We start from the raw sequence: 22198 nt of genomic DNA, 5'->3' as shown, positions 1-22198 counted from the left end.
GCTCGCTAGAGCTTGTATACGTATTCATGTATATCAGCTATAAAAGCAGGAAAGCTGGAGCCCAATCTTAATGGCAATGACATACAATATAGAACGACTTCCCGAGATATTCATATTTGATTGCTAGAAATGATTGCAGTAAAATTCAACTTTGACGTTTTGTATACCCCCCCTCCCCCGGTCCGTTGTCATATTGTTGATCTCTAATCCAACAACGACAACAACGACCCAGTAAAATTCTACTATTGGGGTCTGAGGAGGGTAGTGTATACGCAGACCTTACCCCTACCCCGAAGGAGTAGAGAGGCTGTTTCCGAAAGACCCTCGTCTCAAAAAAATAAAAAGATAAAATGACAAAAAGACAAAAAGGAGACAATATTAGTATCACAACAACAATCATAGGATAAATAGGAACACCATGAAATCCAGAAGAAAGATGCAAAGCAAAGGGAGACAATATTAGTATCACCACAACAATCATAAGAAAAATAGGAACACCATGAAATCTAGAAGAAAGATGCAAAGCAAAAGCGATAGCTAGTAAATAGGACATGCACTGAAAAGCAAAATAGTAAGCCACAATATTGCCATTAGCTATCTTAGACAAAAACCCTACATGGCTAGTCCCACAATGGTACGAAGTAAGGCACGACTCAACTACTTCCTAACCTACAACCCTAATGTTCGACCTCCACATCTTCCTATCAAGTGGCATGTCCTCGGAAATCTGGAGCCTCGCCATATCTTGCCTGATCACCTCTCCCCAATACTTCTTAGGTCGCCCTCTATCTCTAATCCAAATGACCAAATTAGTTATTCGAAAGTTTGGCTCTAGCCAAAGGGCTATCTACGCAAGTAGGTGCATAAGAAACTATTCGTGCGCAATTAGCTCTTTGTGATATAGTCAATGTCGGCAATCAATTAATAAAACTTTCTTATGTATTCTCTTTTGTATTGCAGAAACTAGTCCAATGTAATTAGAAATAAAAAATGCTAAGACCTGAAAAACTGAATGCTCATACATTTGGTTTTTGGATAAACTTTAAGTGGCTCAAACTGTTTATAAGTTTTGGCCTATATACGCTATTATACACTATTGATACATATAAAAAAAAATCGTATGTTGATCATTCCAAACTTATATAGTTTCTAGCTTATAAGCGCTTCTGATTTGATCAAGCGTTTTATTATTAGAATTTTTACATTCCTATACACTATTTAAAACTTTATTACCCCTACTCAAGTTTCAATTTAATTACATCCTATATACAAATTTACCAATTATATACACTTTAGAAATTAAATGAGTATCCATTTATATTAGGAATTAATTATTTTCCATCCTTATTCTCTCTCCCTCATGCGCGTTCTCTCTCTCTCTCTATCTCTCAATCCTTAATTCCAGTAATGTAGAGCAAAGGAAAAGAGAGCAGCAATTCCACCATTGACAGTCATTAAAAAGCTTTGAATTCGAATTTGAGTTTTCAAAAACCATTATTTGTTTGAATTGGGTGTTGTTACAAATAATTGGGAATTCTCTCTACGTCTCTCTCTATCTCTCAATCCCTAGTTCCAGTAATGTAGAGCAAAGAAAAAGAGAGCAGCAATTCCACCATTGACACTCATTAAAAAGCTTTGAAGTTTTGAATTCGAATTTGGATTTTTAAAAACCATTATTTGCTTGGATTGGGTGTTGTTGCAAATAATTGAGAATATTGTTTGGAGTTTATATCTCAATTTTGAGGGTGGTTTGGTGAAGATTAGACTTGATTTTGGCTGAATTTCAGTTTGAAACTCGAAAAAGAAGAAGAAGACATGACATACATTATACTTACGAAATTGTAGTAAAGTTTTAGTAAAATTATAGAAAAATTATAATCTGTTGTCTATATATATTTTTTATTTAAATATTGTATGAAAGTTGAACAATATTGTATAAAAATTGTATTTAAGTTATATGATATTGTAGTTGTATATAATTGGGTAGAAATAATGTACGAAAGTTGTAGATAAGTTGTATAATATATAATTAATTGTATGAATTTTTTTTTACTATGTATAAATCAGATACAAAATATACAAAAGACATATTGTATAAAAATTGTATTTAAGTTGTATGATATTGTAGTTGTATATAACTGGGTAGAAATAATATATGAAAGTTTGTAGATAAGTTATATACTGAATATATTTTTACTTGACCCACCTTCCTTTAATGATTGACACATACTTGACCGAATACATTTCAGACACGCATATCTATTTTTTCTTTTCACTTAGACCAATCTTTACAACACTAGAAACAAAATAAAACATATTTTCCGCTTGAAGTGCAGAGGAGCAAATCCACATTCTCCAGTTTGTTAGTGACATTTGCAGAACTTAGGAGGATGAGATGCTATGCGTTTCCTTTGCTTCAAATCCCGTGAATTTTCCACTATGAATCCAATCCATTCTCTTGTTTGGCTTAATTCAAAAATCAAAACTTTTATCCAACAAGAAACCATTTTGAAGCTCTCTTAGCCTACTCTAAAGAACCTCATTTTCCTCTTAATACCTCCAAATTCACTTTTCTTGCTCTCCTAAAAGCTTGCGCCTTTCTTCCAAATTTACAAATTGGGAAAACAATCTATGGCAAAATGACAGGGTGGAGAAAAATAGCTTCCATGATTAACGTATATCAAGGTGGAAGAAAAATAAGGAAAGAGACAAGGAGAAAAAAAGGAAAAAGTATAACTAAATCCCTTGATTGAAGGCGCAAATAATAAATTTGAGAGCCTTTTAAGGTGAATTGTATATATTTTATAACTAAAATGTGTTTAGATCGAGTAAATACCAAAACATAAACATTTTTCGTAATAAGATTTCAAATAGTATACAAGAATGTTTCTTTATTCCTTAAACATTTTTTGGGCTTAGTACATACTTTGCCCTCTAGCTTGTACACCACTACCTTTGACCCCCCACCCCCACCCCCACGTGTCTAACGCTTTATATGGATACAGGAGTCCAATTTTTTTTCCCTTCATATTTTGATTTTAGTCATATTAGTACATTTGGTTAGTTCTGTGTTCTGTAGGATTTTTTTTGGTCCTATTTGAGATTTTTATGCTAATGAAAAATACAGAGTTCTACTAATACTTTTATTTGTATTTCTGTTTTATATAATATTGGCCGGCGATGAATTTAAATAAAGGAATATAGTGTGAAAATTCATATAATCCACACTCACTTTGTCTATAGAGGTGTAGTTGGTGTTGTATACTTCCTCCGTTTTGATTTAAATGACACATTTTTCTTATTAGTCCGTTCCAAAAGAATGTCACATTCTATATTTAGAAACAATTTAACTTTAAATTTTTTATTTTACCCACTTTACTCTTAACGAGAAGTTTTTATAACCACACAAATATCATAATCTCACAAAGCTTTCGTCCCTTAAACTTTTAATACCATATGTTTTATTTTATTTTTTTAAAATTTTTGTGTCAAATGAAACTATATTATCTAAATTGGAGGAATAGTTTTTAAGCGGCTTCCATTCGTCAATATAGCTCTCACGTGGTCCGTTCTATCACCAATAGCCACTGAAGGAACTTGCTGCCATGGAAGTCAAAGGAAGCTCTGAAAGTTCTCTTTCCAACCAAAGGTTCTGCTTTGAGAATTCTTACTACTACTACTACTATTACTACTACTAGTTTTGTCAAATATACTTCTTTCAGATAGAATATTTCTTTAGTTTCTTGTGTTTCGTTTCAGAATTTGGTTGATGCCTTCTCTTCTTCTTTGGCTATTACATTGTGAAAATTTTCTTTTGAAATGCTCATGTTTTGGTTCATTTGTTACGGTAAAAATGTCCAAATTTGTTCCTTCTACTATCTGAAATCATTCAAATTTTATTTTCAATTACATTGTTGGAGAGAAAATTTCATATCCAGGTTTATTCATTACACAAAAGTTGTTTTTCTTTTTTTGTCACATAAAAATTACTCAACTTACTCTTATCAGCTAAAAGGTCACTATGTCTATCCATATTCTGCGCTACGCTACATCTGCCATTGATTTACTTTGTATTGGTAAAAATACAAGCATATTTAAAAAAAAAAAGATGAGGAAAAGAACAAATTCTTCAAGCTGAGTATATTGCTCTCTTGAGAAATGCATTGTTCTCCCACACTTTGTAACACCAACTAACAATTGTCCATTTGCAACTCCAAATAACAACTAGTATCACTTTTCTCTTTTTCTTATAACGTAAACTTAATTATGGAATCCTCATCTTTGGAGAAATGTCCTTTCCATTTTGTTCTATTTGTCTATCTTTGGTCAGAGATCAAGTTAATAGAAATTTGCACTCTCCAAGCTAGGTATTTTAATGATTTGATATCTAGTTTGATGATAAGGGAAATACACATTTTGACAAATGGATCTTTGAAATGATATTTAACTCAATAAGGTTCCAATCATCTTGCCGTCCCTTACAATGCTAAAACTTTCGATTTTTGATTGTTCATGTTTGCTATAGTGTGAACTTTAGCATATCTACTTTCAAAGTGCAATTTTTTTTTTCTGATCAGCATGAGAATGGTGTAACTTATACAACCTTTTTGTATCATTCTGTTTAGACCAGTAGAGTTTAGTAATTGGCTTAACTAGCAGAAATAGAACTCTCTGATTTTCTGAAAATTAAGTGTCAGAGAAAGCAGCACAACAACGTCAATCGAGAATCTGTTGTTAATCATAGTGACAAATCAACTAGAAGAGTACGAGAACTACATAATGTCCTAGGTATTAATAATGACTTTGAAAAAGTGATATGATTTTCTATCAAAGTTCTCTTCTTTATGCTGTGTGTTCAAATATTTCTAAGTACATTTGCTCAGAATTTTTATGAAAATGCTTTTGTATCATAGTATTGTAATTTCATCTGATATATCAGGCTATTGGGAAGAGTCGCTTTAGTCACTGGAGGTGCAAGTGGTATAGGAGAGGGCATAGTACGTTTATTTCACAAACATGGTGCAAAAGTATGCATTGCTGATATTCAAGATAAACTTGGACAGCGCGTTTGTGAATCCCTTGGTGATGACCAGAGCGCGTTTATCCACTGTGATGTTACTGCAGAAGCTGATATTAGTCAGGCAGTCGATTTTGCTGTTCAAAAATTTGGTACGCTTGATATATTGGTTAATAATGCTGGATTGACAGGGACAACATACACAGATATCCGCGACTATGAACTTTCTGTCTTCGATAATGTGATTGATGTGAACGTGAAAGGTGTTTTCCTTGGAATGAAACACGCGGCTCGCATAATGATTCCATTAAAGAAGGGATCGATAGTATCTTTGAGCAGTGCAGCAAGTGCTATTGGTGGCCTTGCGCCTCATGCTTATACAGCTTCCAAGCATGCTGTTTCAGGACTTACAAAAAATGTGGCTGCTGAATTGGGGCAACATGGTATACGTGTGAATTGTGTTTCTCCTTACGCGGTTGCAACTGGATTAGGCCTGTCTCACTTGCCTGAGGATCAAAGGGATGACGATGCAATCGCGGATTTTCATGCTTATTTTGGCAAGTTTGCTAACTTGCAGGGTGTGGATTTGTTGGTTGAGGATGTTGCTAATGCTGTTCTGTTCTTAGCTAGTGATGAAGCAAGGTATATAAGTGGGCATAATCTGATGGTTGATGGTGGTTTCTCGTGTGTTAATCACTCCTTTAAGGTCTTCAGATCATAAGGTATATATTTTTCAGGATTTTAAGAAAGTTGCAGAGATTGTAATCTTGCAATAACCTTTAAACTATTATGTCTTTGAATTCAATTCAAATAAAAATTAGTATGTATTTATTCATCCAGCAAGCTTACCTTAATAGACTTCCTGCTGAAAATTATTAGATTTGTTTTTGGACTTGGTGTGCTTTCTTTGATTATTATAAGATAAAAAAAGGGCAGTCCGGTGCACAAAATATCCAGCATTCATGCAGAGTCCGGGGAAGGGCCGCACCCTTAAGAGCATGATGTAGATAACCTACATTAATACAAGTATTAGTGATTGCTTCTACGGCTCGAATCCGTGAGCTAAAAGAAATTCTTTGGACTACTTTAAAGATGACTTTGTTATATCTCCTGCAACATACTTGTTATCTGTACTAATACAGATAACAATGCCAGCAGAAAAATAGAAAAGGGGTTTCTTCAGCCTAGATAGTCTTTTATTTTCAGTTCTCTTTTTCAATTATAGCGTAAACTGTCTAAATGGGGAATTTTGCAGCTGAAACAAAGGCTGCATTCTCTATCAATATTAGAGCCATTTAAGAACAACTAGCATGAAGCTCTTCAATTATAATTTAGATCGTCTAATCTATATTTAGATTCAAATCAATCTCAAAGTAAATTAAATATAAAATTAGATGAAATCCAAATTTGATCTTAAAGTGAAGTGTTCTAAAGAAATCTTTTTTTTCGGAATTGGGAAGTCTCAACCATCTCCATCCACCATCAAAGTTTACAATCTAATGGTATTTGTGAAAACCTGTAATGATTGACATTTTCTATAACAAAAATAAAAAGTAAACATATTCTTGAAATTAGGGTTAGTCTCTCTATTTCTTTAGTTGATGGCCCCTGCTTGCTTATTCGCAATTAACCACAAAAAAGTCGCCCCTATCTTTAAAAGGGCTTATGCATTATTAGTAGGGGCGTCAAACGGTCGGATCGGATCGGATATGGGATGTGTAAAAAACGGGTAATAAAAATGGATAAATTATCCGATCCGACCCATATTTAATACGGATAAAAAACGAGTTAACCGACGGATAATATGGGTAATCATATTATCAATGTCTTCTTGAATATGATCACTTTTGGGAGAATTCGTAGTCTCCAAACTTGAGGAACCCCCAATTTGAGGCTTTACAAATGTAAATGTTAAACTCATTAGTTATCCATTGGTTATCCATTTTCTAAATGGATAGTATGCTTGTTATCCATATTTGGTCCGTTTTTAAAAAGTTAATTATCCAACCCATTTTTAGTGGATAATATGAGTGGTTAAATATTTTCTTATAACCATTCTGCCATCTCTAATTATTAGTATGAGTTCAATTTTCACTATTTTGCTTCCTCCGTATAGAAGCTTTTCAACTAGAACAACTTGTCTTGTCAACAAACCTTGGTTCATTATCGCTATTCTATTTACAGTAGGTTGCTCTATGTAACGACCCGATCGGTTATTTTGAGTGCATTAGCCCCAATCCCCTATTTACTGCTTCCCTCGTATCGTTTTCTGCTTATGAGACTTGCTGGGAGGTTTTGTTATGGTTTCGGAGTGATTTAGGATACTTAGTCCCTAAAATGGAAGCTTAAGTCTTAAGAATTTGACAGTCATCGGAACTGTATGAAGACAACTCCGGAATGGAGTTTCGTCGGTTCCGTTAGCTTTGTTGGGTAATTTTGGACTTAGGAGCGTGTCCGGACTGTGAATTTGAGGTCTGTAGCTGATTTAGGCTTGAAATAGCGAAAGTCGAATTTTTGGAGATTTTGATCGGAAGTGGACTTTTTGATATCAGGGGCGGATTCCGATTCCAGAAGTTGAATTAGGTCTGTAATATTGAATATGACTTGTGTTAAAAATTTGAGATCAATCGGATGTGGTTTGATAGGTTTCGACATCTGTTGTAGAAATTTGAAGTTTCAAGTTCATTAAGTTTGGATTGGAGGGTGATTCGTATTTTTGTTATTGTTTGACGCATTTTGAGGGCTCGACTAAGTTCGTATGGTGTTTTAGGACATGTTGGTATATTTGGTTGAGGTCGCGGGGGCCTCGGGTGTGTTTTGGATGCTTAACGGATTAAATTTGGATTTATGCAATCGGTGAAGTTTTTTGGTTTCTAGTGTTTTCGCACCTGCGGTGGGGAGACCGCAGGTGCGGACTCGCACGTGCGGGAGGAGGAGCACAGATGCGCTAGAGGAACCACAGGTACGAAGGAAGGCCGCAGAAGCGGACCATTGTCCACAGGTGCGCACACGCAAATGTGACCACCTAATCGTAGAAGCGGTCCCAGAGACCTTAAGCCATTTCCGCACATGCGATGGAATTTCCGCAGGTGCGGCGTCGCAGGTGCGGCGTCGCAGATGAGACTAGAGGTCCACAAGTGCGAGATCGCTGGGCAGAAAAAGGGAAATTTCGAGGGTTTGATCTCATTTTCATTTTGGGACTTTGAGAGCTCGGATTGAGGCGATAATTCAAGGATTTTTCAGAGAGAACTTTGGGGTAATATTTCTTAACTCGTTTATGGTTATATTCCACTAATCTATAGTTGAATTCATGATTTAATTAAGAAATTTGGTTGAGAAATTTGGGAAAAAGTTGGATGGTTCTTCAAATAAGTTTTTGAGTTTTGATTGGGATTTCGATATCGGATTTGGATAGTTTTGGTACGAATGAGCTTGTGAGTGAATGTGTGTTCATATTTTGTGACTTTTACTCGATTCCGAGATGTGGCCCATGTCGACCTTTTGGGGCATTTTCTAATTTCTTGCTTTAGCTTTGATTTCATTAATTAGATTAGTTTTTTATAGTTGTATTTATGTTATGTAATTAATTTTGGCTAGATTTGGGCCATTCAGAGTCGGATATTCGTGGAAAAGGCATTGTTACCGATTGATTGAGCTTGGTTCGAGGTAAGTGGCTTACCTAACCTTGTGTGGGGGAAATCCCCTTAGGATTTGGTACTGTTGTGATATGTGAGCGCCGTATACGTGAGGTGACGAGTACATACACAGGCTATTTGTTGTAAAACCCAATTTATTTTACTGAGTAGTAATTTATTTTTTCTTTTATTTGAGTTATACCGTTTAAATGAGTATTACTCTATTTTCATTCTTAATTGAGCTATTTCAATATGTGTAGCTATCCTGTTTAGTCTAATATCGCATGTCTACGTGCTTTAACTGCTTATTTGAACTCTGTGAAGCATGCCTAGTTGATTTCCTGCTTTTTTTGTTCTTTATCAGTATAACAATAGAAATCTTGATGTTAACTGTTGTATTTATCGGTTTGAGCTGTGTGTTTACTTTTGAGATTACGAGGCGGTTCCTCGAGAGTTCTCCCTGCATATTTAGTTTTGAGACTACGAGGCGGTTCCTCGGGAGTTCTCCATGAATATTTACTTTTGAGACTACGAGGCGGTTCCTCGGGAGTTCTCCCTGCACATTTACTTTTGAAACTATGAGGCGGTACCTCGGGAGTTCCCCCTGCACATTTACTTTTGAGACTACGAGGCGGTACCTCAGGAGTTCTCTCTGCATATTTATTTTTGAGACTATGAGGCGGTACCTCGGGAGTTCTCCCAGCATATTTACTTTTGAGACTACGAGGCGGTACCTCGAGATAACTCTTTGCTTCTTTACTTCGGGACTACGAGACGGTATCTCGGGAGATCCCCTGATGTTTACCCCTGTGTGTTGTATTTTTGCATTGCTGTGTTTCCTTTTGTTAAATTCTAGTCTCTTATTATACTGTATATTCTCTTGCCTTATTTATTATTTACTAGTGGGCCTGATCTGACTTCGTCACTACTCGACCGAGGTTAGGTTTGGTAGTTACTGGGTACCGTTGTGGTGTAATCATGCTACTCTTCTGCACATGTTTTGTGCGCAAATCCAGGTATTTCTTATCAGCCCCGCTATTAGCTGAGAGTGTGTGTTGTTGTACAGAGACTTCAAGGTACATCTGCCGCGTCCGCAGAACTTGGAGTCCCCCTCTATTCTCTCCTATGTCATTTACCTTCCGTACTTCTTTTATTAGACTCTGGTGTATAGAGATACTAGTTTCCTTCTATAGCTTGTGACTTATAATGTTCCGGGTTTTGGGAAGACTGCGTATTTATAAAGTATTAGTTATTGTACATGCCGAGCGGCATTGTTACTAGTTATTCAGTTATCCATTACTGTTAGTTGCCAAGTTTTACTTTCGTTTTGTTATTTTTCGTAATTTGTTAGGCTTGCCTAGTCGTAGAGACTAGGTGCCATCACGACGTTATACGGAGGGAGTTTGGGTCGTAACACTCTGTATTTTATTCTCTCACAGATGGTGAGGACACGTACAAAAGGATCTGATGACCAGGAACCCACGCCCCTTGCTAGAGCCGCGAGAGGCCGGGGCCAGGGTAGAGGTCGAGGACGTCCACGCGGTGCAGCCAAAGCACCCGCACGAGCTGCTACAGAGGAGCCCCCAGTAGCTGCAGCTGGAGGGAAGACACCTGAGATACATGTTGCTGCATCAGCCCTCCAGAAGACTCTAGCCCAGTTCTGAGCATGTTCAATAACTTAGCTCAGGCTGGATTGATTCCACTTGCTCCTGCCATATCTCAAGCAGGGGGAGGAGCACAGACTCCCATCCCCGGTACTCTAGAGCAGCGGTTTCAGGCCGACCAGGTTCCAAAGATTATACCGATGCGGTCGGTAGCTCTAGCTCAGCCCGAGGGTAGGGCACCAGTTTTTGAGGCGGAGCAACTCAGACTTGAGAGGTTCAAGAAGCACCGCCTTCCTACCTTCAGTGGACTGGCGTCAGAGGATGCCCAGGGTTTTCTGGAGGAGTGTTACCATATTCTTCGTAGTATGGGTGTAGCGGAGTCGAGTGGGTTTTCTTTTACTACATTCCAGCTTAGAGGAGCAGCCTATCAGTGGTGACGTGCTTATGAGTTGAGTAGTCCGGCTGAGGCAGCTTCACTTACATGGACTCAATTCTCGGACATATTTTTGAGAGAGTATGTCCCTTAGAGCCTCAAGGACGCATGGCGCGCGGAGTTTGAGTAGTTGCGCCAGGGTGCTATGACTGTGTGAGAGTATGCAGTTTGTTTCAGTGATTTGGCCCGACATGCACCATCCTTGGTTGCCACAGTTCGAGAGAGGGTTCGTCGGTTTATTGAGGGACTCCACCCCAGAATCATGATTAGTATGGCCCAGGAGTTGGAGATGGATATTCCTTTCCAGCAGGTTGTGAGTATTGCTAAGAGATTGGAGGGCATGCTCGCTCGAGATAGAGATGAGAGGGAGGCCAAGAGGTCTCGAGAGTCTGGCTCTTATAGTGGTACTCGTTCCCCAGCTGTAGTTCTCCATGGTAGGGGCTATGAGAGTCGCCCCATTCATTCAGCTCTTCCAGCCGCCAGTGGTATTTCGGTCCCTTCTAGGCCCTAAGAGCATTATTATGCGCCGCCAGTGTCTGGTGTGCCTCCTGCACGGGTTGCTTTTAGCGGTCAGTCCAGCAGACCTGGCCCGAGCCAATCACAGCAACCACGCTCTCCGAGAGCTTGTTTTGAGTGTGACGACACCCTCCATATGGTGAAGGATTGCCCAAGACTTAGGAGGGGTGCACCTCCACAGACTTCTCCGCCACCGCATGCTCCACCGGGTCCTCAGGCTATGATTCCAGCACCAGCTACCGCCCTACCTGCTCAGCCAGCTCGAGGTGGAGGTCGCCCTAAAGGGGGAGGCGAGGCCATATATTATGCTCTTCCGGCTCGTACAGGCAGTTGATTCCGACTCTATCATTACAGGTATTGTTCTGGTCTGTCATAGAGACGCGCCGGTCTTTTTTGATCCGGGCTCTACATATTCCTATGTGTCCTCTTATTTTACCCCGTATTTGGGTGTATCTCGGGATTCCTTGAGTTTCCTTGTTTATGTGTTTGCTCCTGTGGGAGATTCTCTTGTTGTGGACCGCGTGTATCGGTTGTGTTTGATTGTTATAAGTGGTTTTGAGACCAGAGCTGATTTAGTATTTCTCAATATGGTGGATTTCGATATTATTTTGGGTATGGACTGGTTGTCTCCCCATTATGCTATTCTTGATTGTCACGCTAAGACCATGACGCTGGCTATGCCAGGATTACCACGATTAGAGTGGAGAGGTACCTTAGAGTATACTCCAAGCAGAGTTATTTCATTTCTTAAAGCTCAACGAATGGTTGAGAAGAGGTGTGACACGTATCTAGCTTATGTGAGAGATGCCAGTATTGATACCCCTAGAGTTGAGTCGGTCCCAGTAGTGAGTGATTTTCCAGATGTATTTCCAGATGATCTTTCGGGCATGTCGCCCAATAGAGATATTGATTTTGGCATTGATTTGTTGCCGGGTACTCGGCCCATCTCTATTTCTCCATATTGTATGGCTCATTATGAGTTGAAGGAGCAGTTATAGGAGTTGCTTGATAAGGGCTTAATTTGGCCTAGTGTGTCACCTTGGAGTACTCCTGTCTTATTTGTGAAGAAGAAGGATGGTTCTATGCGGATGTGTATTAATTACCGCTAGTTGAACAAAGTCACAGTGAAGATCATATATCCATTGCCTCGTATTGATGACCTATTTGATTAATTACAGGGTGACAGAGTGTTTTCCAAGATTGACTTACGTTCAGGCTATCATTAGTTGAAGATTCGGGAGCCAGATATCCCAAAGACTGCTGTCAGGACTTAGTATGGTCACTACGAGTTCCTTGTGATGTCTTTTAGGCTGACCAATGCCCCAACAACATTTATGCACTTGATGCATAGTGTGTTCCGACCCTATCTTGACTCATTCATCGTTGTGTTTATTGACGATATTCTGGTGTACTCCCGGACTTGGGAGGATCATGATCAACACCTGATGACTGTGCTTTAGACCTTGAGAGAAAAGAAGTTATATACAAAATTTTCAAAGTGTGAGTTCTGGATAGACTCAGTGACATTTTTGGGTCATGTAGTATCGAGTAATGGGATCCAGGTGTATCCGAAGAAGGTTGAAGCAGTGCAGAGTTTGCCCAAACCGTCCTCAGCTACAGAGATCCAGAATTTTCTTAGTTTGGCGGGGTATTACCTTCGATTTGTAGAGGATTTCTCATCTATTGCAGCACCTATGACCAAGCTGACCCAGAAGGGTGCTCCGTTCAGGTGGACATAGTAGTGTGATGAGAGCTTTCAGAAGCTCAAGACAGCTTTGACTACAGCCCCAATATTGGTATTGCCTACAGGTTCGGGGTCTTATATTGTGTATTATGATGCGTCGCGGATTGGTCTCGGCACGATGTTGATGCAGGATGGTAAGGTGATTGCCTACGTGTCCAGATAGTTGAATGTGCATGAAAAGAACTATCATATCCATGTTCTTGAGATAGTAGCTATTGTTCATGCCTTGAATATTTAGAGGCACTATTTGTACGGTGTCCGTTGTGAGATTTACACCGAGCACCGGAGTTTGCAATATCTGTTCAAGCAAAAGGATCTTAACTTGCATCAGCGGAGGTGGTTGGAGTTACTTAATGCTTATGATATAACTATTTTGTACTATCCCGGGAAGGCCAATGTAGTGGCCGATGCTTTGAGTAACCGGGCAGACTGTTTGGGGAGCTTAGCATATCTACCACCAGTAGAGAGGCCATTGGCATTAGATGTTCAGGCCTTAGCCAACCAGTTTGTTAGATTGGATATTTTTGAGCCGAGTCGAGTATTGGCTTGTGTGGTCTCTCGGTCTTCTCTTTATGATCGTATCAGGGAGCGTCAGTATGATGACCCCTATCTTCTTGTCCTTAAGGACACGGTTCAGCACGGTGATGCAAATGAGGTCGCTATTGGAGATGAATTTATATCCACGAGATTGTCACGCTTCATGGCGTACCGGTATCTATCATCTCTGACCGGGGTAAAAATTTACATCACGGTTCTGGAGGGCTGTACAGCATGAGTTGGGTACTCGGGTTGAGTTGAGCACAACATTCCACCCTCAGACGGACGGACAGTCCGAGCGCACTATTCAGATACTGGAGGATATGTTCCGCGCTTGTGTGATAGATTTTGGGGGTGCTTAGGACCAGTTCTTTCTACTTGCGGAGTTTGCTTACAATAACAGTTATCAATCGAGCATTCAGATGGCACCGTATGAGGCCTTATATGAGAGGCGATGCCGGTCTCCAGTGGGTTGGTTCGAGCTAGGCGAGGCTAGGTTATTGGGCACAGAATTGGTTCAGGATGCTCTGGAGAAGGTTAAGGTGATTCAGGATCGACTTCGCATAGCCCAGTCCAGACAGACGAGTTACGTGGATCAGAAGGTTCGCGATGTTGCATTCATGGTTGGAGAGCGGGTCCTGCTCTGGGTGTCACCCATTAAGGGTGTTATGAGGTTCGGAAAGAAGGGCAAGCTGAGCCCAAGGTTTATCGGCACATTCGAGGTGTTGCGGCGTGTTGGGGAGGTTGCTTATGATCTTGCCTTGCCTCCCAGTCTAGCAGGGGTTCACCCAGTATTCCATGTTTCTATGCTCTGGAAGTATCACGACGATCCGTCTCATATGTTGGATTTCAGCTCAGTCCAGTTGGACAAGAATTTATCTTATGTTGAGGAGCTGGTAGCTATTTTGGACAGGCAGGTTCGAAAGCTGAGGTCAAATAACATTGCTTCCGTGAAGGTTTAGTGGAGGGGTCAGCCGGTTGAGGAGGCGACTTGGGAGACCGGGCATGATATGCACAGCGCTATCCTCGTCTTTTCACCACTTCAGGTATGTCTCTATGCTCGTTCGAGGACGAACGATTATTTTAAGAGGGGGAGGATGTAATGACCCAGCCGGTCGTTTTGAGTGTATTAGCCCCGATCCCCTATTTACTTCTTCCCCCGTATCTTTTCTGCTTGTGAGACTTGCCAGGAGGTTTTGTTGTGGTTTTGGAGTGATTTGGAACACTTAGTCCCTAAAACGGAAGCTTAAGTCTTAGGATTTTGACTGTAGTCAGAACTGTGTGAAGACGACTCCGGAATAGAGTTCCGTTAGCTCCGTTGGGCGATTTTGGACTTAGGAGCATGTCCGGACTGTTAATTTGAGATCTGCAGCTGAATTAGGCTTCATATGTCGAAAGTTGAATTTTTTTAGAGATTTTGACCGGAAGTGGACTTTTTGATATTGGGGTAGGATTCCGATTCCAGAAGTTGGATTAGGTTCATAAGGTTGAATATGACTTGTGTGCAAAATTTGAGGTTAATCAGACGTGGTTTGATAGGTTTCGGCATCAGTTAAGTTTCAAGTTCATTAAGTTTGGATTGGAGGGTGATTCATGTTTTTGTTGTTGTTTGACGTGTTTTGAGTTCTCGACTAAGTTCGTATGGTGTTTTATGACTTTTTGTTATATTTGGTTGAGGTCTCGGGGGCCTCGGGTGTGTTTTGAATGCTTAACAGATTGAATTTGAATTTATGCAATTGCTGAAGTTTTTTGGTTTTTGGGGTTTTCGCATCTGCGGTGGGGAGACCGCAGGTGCGAACTGGCATGTACGGAAGGAGGAGCACAAATGCGGATTTGGGCAGCCCAAGCTGGGTTCGCAGGTGCGAGGAAAATGCCGAACCGCAGGCGCGAAGGAAGACCGCAGAAGCGGACCATTGTCTGCAGGTGCGCACACGCATATGTGACCACCTGATCGCAGAAGCGGTCCCAGTCACCTTAAGCCATTTTCGCACCTGCGATGGAATTTTCGTAGGTGCGGTGTCGCAGAAGCGATTAGAGGTCCGCAAGTACAAGATCGCTGTGCAAAAAAGGGGAAATTTCAAGAGTTTGATCTCATTTTCATTTTAGGTCTTTGAGAGCTCGGATTGAGGCGATAATTCAAGGATTTTTCAGAGAGAACTTTGGGGTAATGTTTCTTAACTCGTTTATGGTTATATTCCACTAATCTATAGTTGAATTCATCATTTAATTAAGAAATTTGGTTGAGAAATTTGGAAAAAAGTTGGATGGTTCTTCAAATAAGTTTTTGAGTTTTGATTGGGATTTCGATATCGGATTTGGATAGTTTTGGTACGAATGAGCTTGTGAGTGAATGAGTGTTCATATTTTGTGACTTTTACTCGATTCCGAGATGTGGCCCATGTCGACTTTTTGGGACATTTTCTAATTTCTTGCTTTAACTTTGATTTCATTAATTAGAATAGTTTTTTATAGTTGTATTTATGGTATGTAATTGATTTTGGCTAGATTTGGGCCATTCAGAGTAGGATATTCGTGGAAAAGGCATTGTTACCGATTGATTGAGCTTGGTTCGAGGTAAGTGGCTTACCTAACCTTGTGTGGGGGAAATCCCCTTAGGATTTGGTACTGTTGTGATATGTGAGCGCCGTGTACGTGAGGTGACAAGTACGTACACATGCTATTTGTTGTAAAACCCGATTTATTTTACTGAGTAGTATTCTATTTTTCCTTTAATTTGAGTTATACCGTTTAAATGAGTATTAGTCTGTTTTCATTCTTAATTGAGCTATTCCAATATGTGTAGCTATTCTGTTTAGTGTAATATCGCATGTCTACGTACTTTAACTGCTTATTTGAACTCTGTGAAGCATGCCTAGTTGATTTCCTGCTTTTGTTTTGTTCTTTATGAGTATAACAGTAGAAATCTTAGTGTTAACTGTTGTATTTATCGGTTTGAGCTTTGTGGTTACTTTTGAGACTACGAGGCAGTTCCTCGGGAGTTCTCCCTGCATATTTACTTTTGAGACTACGAGGCGGTTTCTCGAGAGTTCTCCCTGCATATTTACTTTTGAGACTACGAGACGGTTCCTCGGGAGTTTTCCCTACACATTTACTTTTGAGACTACGAGGCGGTACCTCGGGAGTTCTCTCTGAACATTTACTTTTGAGACTACGAGGAGATACCTCGGGAGTTCTCCTTGCATATTTATTTTTGAGACTACGAGGCGGTACTTCGGGAGTTCTCCCTGCACATTTACTTTTGAGACTACGAGGCGGTACCTTGGGAGATCTCTTTGCTTCTTTACTCCGGGACTACGAGACGGTATCTTAGGAGATCCCCTGCTGTTTACCCCTGGGTGTTGTACTGTTGCCTTGACGTGTTTTCTTTTGTTAAATTCTAGTCTCTTATTATATTGTATATTCTCATGCCTTATTTATTATTTACTAGTGGGCCTGATCTGAACTCGTCACTACTCGACTGAGGTTAGGCTTGGCACTTACTAGGTACCGTTGTGGTGTACTCATGCTACTCTTCTGCACATGTTTTGTGTGCAGATCTAGGTGCTTCTTATCAGCCCCGCTATTAGCTGAGAATGCTTGCTGCTGTACGAAGACTTCAAGGTACATCTGCCATATCCGCAGACCTCGGAGTCCCCCTCTATTCTCTCATATGTCATTTACCTTCCGTACTTCTTTTATTAGACTCTGGTGTATAGAGATACTAGTTTCCTTCTATAACTTGTGACTTACGATGTTTCGGATTTTGAGAAGACTGTGTATTTATAGAGTATTGGTTATTGTACATGCCGAGCGGCATTGTTACTAGTTATTCATTTATCCACTACTGTTAGTTGCCAAGTTTTACTTTCGTTTTGTTATTTTTCGTAATTTGTTAGGCTTACCTAGTCGTAGAGACTAGGTGCCGTCACGACGTTATACGGAGGGAGTTTGGGTCGTAACACTCTAGTGGTGAGCACCCTCCACTTCCAACAAAGAGGTTGTGAGTTCGAGTCACCCCAAGAGCAAAGTGGGGGGGAGGGAGCCAAGGGTCTATCAGAAACAGCCTCTCTACCCGAGGATAGGAGTAAAGTTTGCGTACACACTACCCTCTCCAGATCCTACTAGTGAGATTATACTAGGTTGTTGTTGTTATTGTTGTATTTACCGTGAGTGCAATCAATTTCAAATGCTACGTGAAAGCTATTAAATCGTAATTTAGATCCACTAATTTACCAAACTAGAAACCAATGAAATCTTGATTAACACAATTGAGCACCTGTTTGCTTTAACGTTTTAATAGAAGTAAGTTGTTTTTGAAAAACAAATCTTGATTGATTAACTGTAACTTCCTATTAAATACATTCTACTCATAAAAAGTAATAGTATTGGATATCTTTGAACTAAATTCAAATTAGATGAAATTTATTTATCCCAACCATAAAATGGAGTATACTCCTAAGTATTATTACATTTTCCCTTATATATGCATTATTTTCAACCGCCGTCCATTTGGGAATATAACGGCCCACTCCGACGTGGTCCATCCCATTACCAATACCCATGTGCTTATTTTTTCTCTCAATAAATAGCCATGTGATTATTTCCCTGTTTAAATGGTTTCTTCTTGTCGCTATGTGTATATCAATAATGGAGTAATAAATACTGGACTTCTCACTTCTCAGTTCCATCTCCACTGGTCTAATGGTGTCTTATTATAAATACTGGACTCTTTAGGGTCATGTTTTTTCTGTTAGAAAGAAGGAATTTTTGCTGCCATGGATGTTCAAGGAAGCTCCGATAATTCTCTTCCTAACCAAAGGTACTGCTTAAAAAATTGCTCCAAGTATTTATAAGGCAATTTTGCTTTTTCTCAATAGAATATTTCCTTAGTTTCTTGTTTCGGGTCAGAGTTAGTTGTGGGTAGGATATATTTCTTGTCCTTGTCATTTCTGAGCTATTTCTTTTGATTAACTGCTTATATTTTGTTATATGGTGATTGATGTTTGATGTTAGATTGGCTTTATCAAATGCATTAATTTGAGCAATTTTTTTTCATTGTTTTTTCTCAAATAAGATTTATATTCGAGGATGAACTTTGAAAAATAGCCTAACCTAGAAACTGATCCACTGAGAAAAGGAATTCTGTAACTAAACAGTGTAAAGCTTCTTCCCTTTTTCCCTCTGTTCTAAGAGTTTAATTTCTTACTCAGTTCATTCTTTTCTAAGATTTAATTTGATAACTGTGTTTTTACCTGCTTTGATAGATTCTTATTTTGATTAGTCAGAATAATTTAATTGATAATGCACCAAGTTGTTGCCACTGCACATTGTGGATTTACATCAAAACTTTAAAAAAAAAAATCCAACTAATTGTCTATGGAGTATAGGATATCCTTTCTGCGCCAAAAACAGGAGCAGCTGATTCTCCATCGTGGACTTATACCCCTTTATAACTTCAATCTTTCATTTCTCTGAAATTATTGTATCACTCAATTCTTTTATAAGATTTAACTTGATAACTCTATGTTATCTGGTTTTGATAGATTCTTTATTGACTAGTTGAAATAATTTGATTGATAATACTCTAAGTCTGTATCACTGCACATTGTGGAAATCAAGCTTTCAGAAAAGTTCAACCAATTGTCTATCAGAATTCGAGATATACATTTTACATGAAAGATACAAATGAAACAAAAAGGGGCTACTTATTTTCCCTACTAGACTTTTTACCTCTCCAGAACACTTTGTTTCAAAACTAGTTAGAAGTATCTGCAGAATTCATCAATTTCGTGCCATTTCTAGTCTAAGATAGGTCACCTAAAGGATATCCCGAGATGCTTGACATCATCTCATCGAAGAAGTTCAACTACTTGGTCCTCCTTATCATTGTAATCTACAACAAGCAAGGAACTAATATTTCACAATTGAGTTCCTACACCATATATCCAACCACAGATGTGTGCGGTTGCCAGCAATCGTAAGACCAATATTTCTTGAGAACTCATTCCGTTGATTCATGATTCCTTTCCGTAAAGGTCGTCCTGTACAAGGTCATGACCTACTTGTAGAATCGTTCCTATTGCTGATTTACATATTTTGTGAGGATATCCCTCTTTCATAGAGAATTCTCTTTGCAACCACACCTCCACAGCCATTTCCCCAAGATGAACTAATTGCAGATGAGAAAAGTGCATTTGTCCAGGCCTCTCCCCTCAGCTAGAGCTGTTACCTTATCCCATTCCACCAGATTGGATAATGCTCTCATTATTTTCCTGATTCTCTTAGTGTCTAACATAGATACAATGAATAAAAAAGTAAAATAAGTCGTTATACTCGGCAAAGTTGATTTAATAAGGGGAATTTATCCCCTTTTTGGCTTTCTATTGAAGTTCTTTCTTCATGCTTTGTGTTCAATTTATTCGCATGGCTCGTTTTCTCTAATGAAACTGTATTAACATTCTTTTATATCATATGATTGTAGTTTAGTGATCAAACTACTTGCCAAGTTGTACTATTAGCTCAAGCACAACTTTTGTCTCTCATTGTTTTGCCCTTTTGGGGTTTCCATCAGGTTCTTTGGGGAATTGGTATTTTTTGCTTCTGCATTTTCTTCTATCACCGTTGGGTGAGTCTCGTTCTCTGGGTTGCTGAGCGTTGAAGATAATAATAATAATAATAAAATTGTAGCAGTTAAACCTAGAGACAATTGGAATCTTCTTTTTCCCTTTCCCCATATCTTGTTGGGGATGGTTAGAGGTTGGAATCCTCCCTTGACTTGGAAATGCTTTTTTTTTTTTTCCTTCATGATAAGAGAACTCCCTTTGTGTGAAGCTACCACCCTGTCACTGTAGTTCAACTTTTTTCATTTTCTTCTTGGAAATTAACTTGACCACTAGAGGCACATTTTAATTTCATCTGATATATCAGGTTATTGGGAAAGGTTGCTTTAGTCACTGGAGGGGCAATTGGTATAGGAGAGAGCATCGTACGTCTATTTCATAAACATGGTGCAAAAGTATGCATTGCAGACATTCAAGATGAACTTGGACAAAATGTTTGTGGTACCCTTGGTAATGATCAGAATGCATGTTTTGTCCACTGTGATGTTACTGCAGAAGCTGATATTAGTAATGCAGTTGATCTTACCGTTCAAAAGTTTGGGACACTTGATATAATGGTTAATAATGCTGGGTTGTCTGGGCCCCCTATTCCAGATATCCGTAATTATGAACTTTCTGTGTTTGAGAGTGTGCTTGACGTGAACTTGAAAGGTACTTTTCTTGGAATTAAGCATGCGGCTCGCATAATGATTCCACAAAAGAAAGGATCAATAGTATCTTTGTGCAGTGTCGGAAGTGCCATTGCTGGCATTGGGCCTCATGCTTATATAGCTTCCAAGCATGCTGTTTTGGGACTTACACAAAATGTAGCAGCTGAGATGGGTAAACATGGTGTACGAGTGAATTGTGTTTCTCCTTACGCTGTTGCAACCGGACTAGCTCTGGCTCACTTGCCTGAGGATGAAAGGACGAATGATGCACTGGCAGGTTTTCGTGCTTTTGCTGAGAAGAATGCTAACTTGCAGGGTGTGGAATTGAAGACTCAGGATGTTGCTAATGCTGTGCTGTTCTTAGCTAGTGATGAAGCAAGGTATATAAGTGGGCATAATCTGATGGTTGATGGTGGTTTTTCGTGTGTTAATCACTCCCTTAGGGTCTTCAGATAGGTACATGTTGATAAATCTTTTAGGGATTTGTCATTTTTGTAAAAACTACTATTCTGTTTGTGAATTTTCCATTCAAATAAGCTTTGTATTTATTCTTCTAGAAAAGGAATATTTGGCTGGAATCTAGTCTTTCATAGCACTGTGCTAAAAGAAAAAAGAAGAAGAAGATTTTCTCTTTACATATGCTTAAAAAATGGAAGAATTTTGCAGCTGAAAATGATTAGAACTTCTGTTCGTTGAAATCAAGCTCTTGAAAAGATGGGGTTGGTTTCAGTGAGTTTATGCAAGCAGTTTCATCCATTTGTTAATTGGAAGTCATTCACATTCTTAAAGGCCTCTGAAAAATGGCAGTTCTTTCTGAAGTGACTGAGAATAGTCATTCTCCACGTGAGGTATTGCATTTTGTCAATAGAGACAGATAGTTTCATTTCGAGGAGAATTTGGATTGTTTTTTCTCTTGATTAGCCTTTATGTCTCTCTGTGATTAGCTAATAACTCATTAAGATCCTCAAGTTGATCTCTTAGCTTTCCTTATTAACACCAGATCATTAAGCTATGGTCCCTTATTAAATTCTTGAGCTCTTTTTCTAACTAAAATTTAATAAGGTATGCAACAACAAGAATTTTAGTTAGAAAAACATCGAGGCACCAGCTGTGCAAGAGATACGATAGCTTAAAAGTTCACCAACAGCTAGTTATTTATATAAGTATTGATTCACTTTTACTTGTCCAGTATTCTAAAAATAGATTTTCACTTTTATTTGTCGCTTTTAGCATATCAAGAGAAGACAATTCTTTTTCTTGTTATACCCACAATATTAATTGCTCATTTCCAATCATTTTCTCAAATTCATTAAAAATATGCATCAATTAATATGAGCATCATGGTAAATTATACACTTCAATTATTATTTCTTAAGGGACGTGAAAAGTCCAAAGTAGACAAGTAAAAGTGAACGGAGGGAGTAACTTGAAAAATAAGTTAA

The 22198-nt window shown here is 39.0% G+C and overlaps 2 protein-coding genes across 2 annotated transcripts; both read left to right on the top strand.

Moving 5' to 3' along the window:
* Nucleotides 1-3529: 3529 nt before the first annotated feature.
* LOC104121195 ((+)-borneol dehydrogenase 2-like) lies at nt 3530-5852 on the top strand. The gene is made up of 2 exons (XM_009633127.4): nt 3530-3649; nt 4940-5852. Exons 1-2 carry the CDS (start codon nt 3606-3608, stop codon nt 5736-5738), a joined length of 843 nt encoding a protein of 280 aa, XP_009631422.1. The 5' UTR covers nt 3530-3605; the 3' UTR covers nt 5739-5852.
* A 12245-nt stretch (nt 5853-18097) lies between these two features.
* On the top strand, nt 18098-21334 carry LOC104121196 (xanthoxin dehydrogenase-like). Its single transcript, XM_009633129.4, has 2 exons — nt 18098-18305; nt 20414-21334. Exons 1-2 carry the CDS (start codon nt 18262-18264, stop codon nt 21210-21212), a joined length of 843 nt encoding a protein of 280 aa, XP_009631424.1. The 5' UTR covers nt 18098-18261; the 3' UTR covers nt 21213-21334.
* Nucleotides 21335-22198: the final 864 nt, after the last annotated feature.

Source organism: Nicotiana tomentosiformis, chromosome 4, assembly GCF_000390325.3.
Source record: "Nicotiana tomentosiformis chromosome 4, ASM39032v3, whole genome shotgun sequence".
In the NCBI taxonomy this organism is placed as follows: Eukaryota; Viridiplantae; Streptophyta; class Magnoliopsida; order Solanales; family Solanaceae; genus Nicotiana; species Nicotiana tomentosiformis.
Note: the sequence above shows the minus strand (reverse complement) of the source record. Positions and strands in the feature narration are given on the sequence as shown.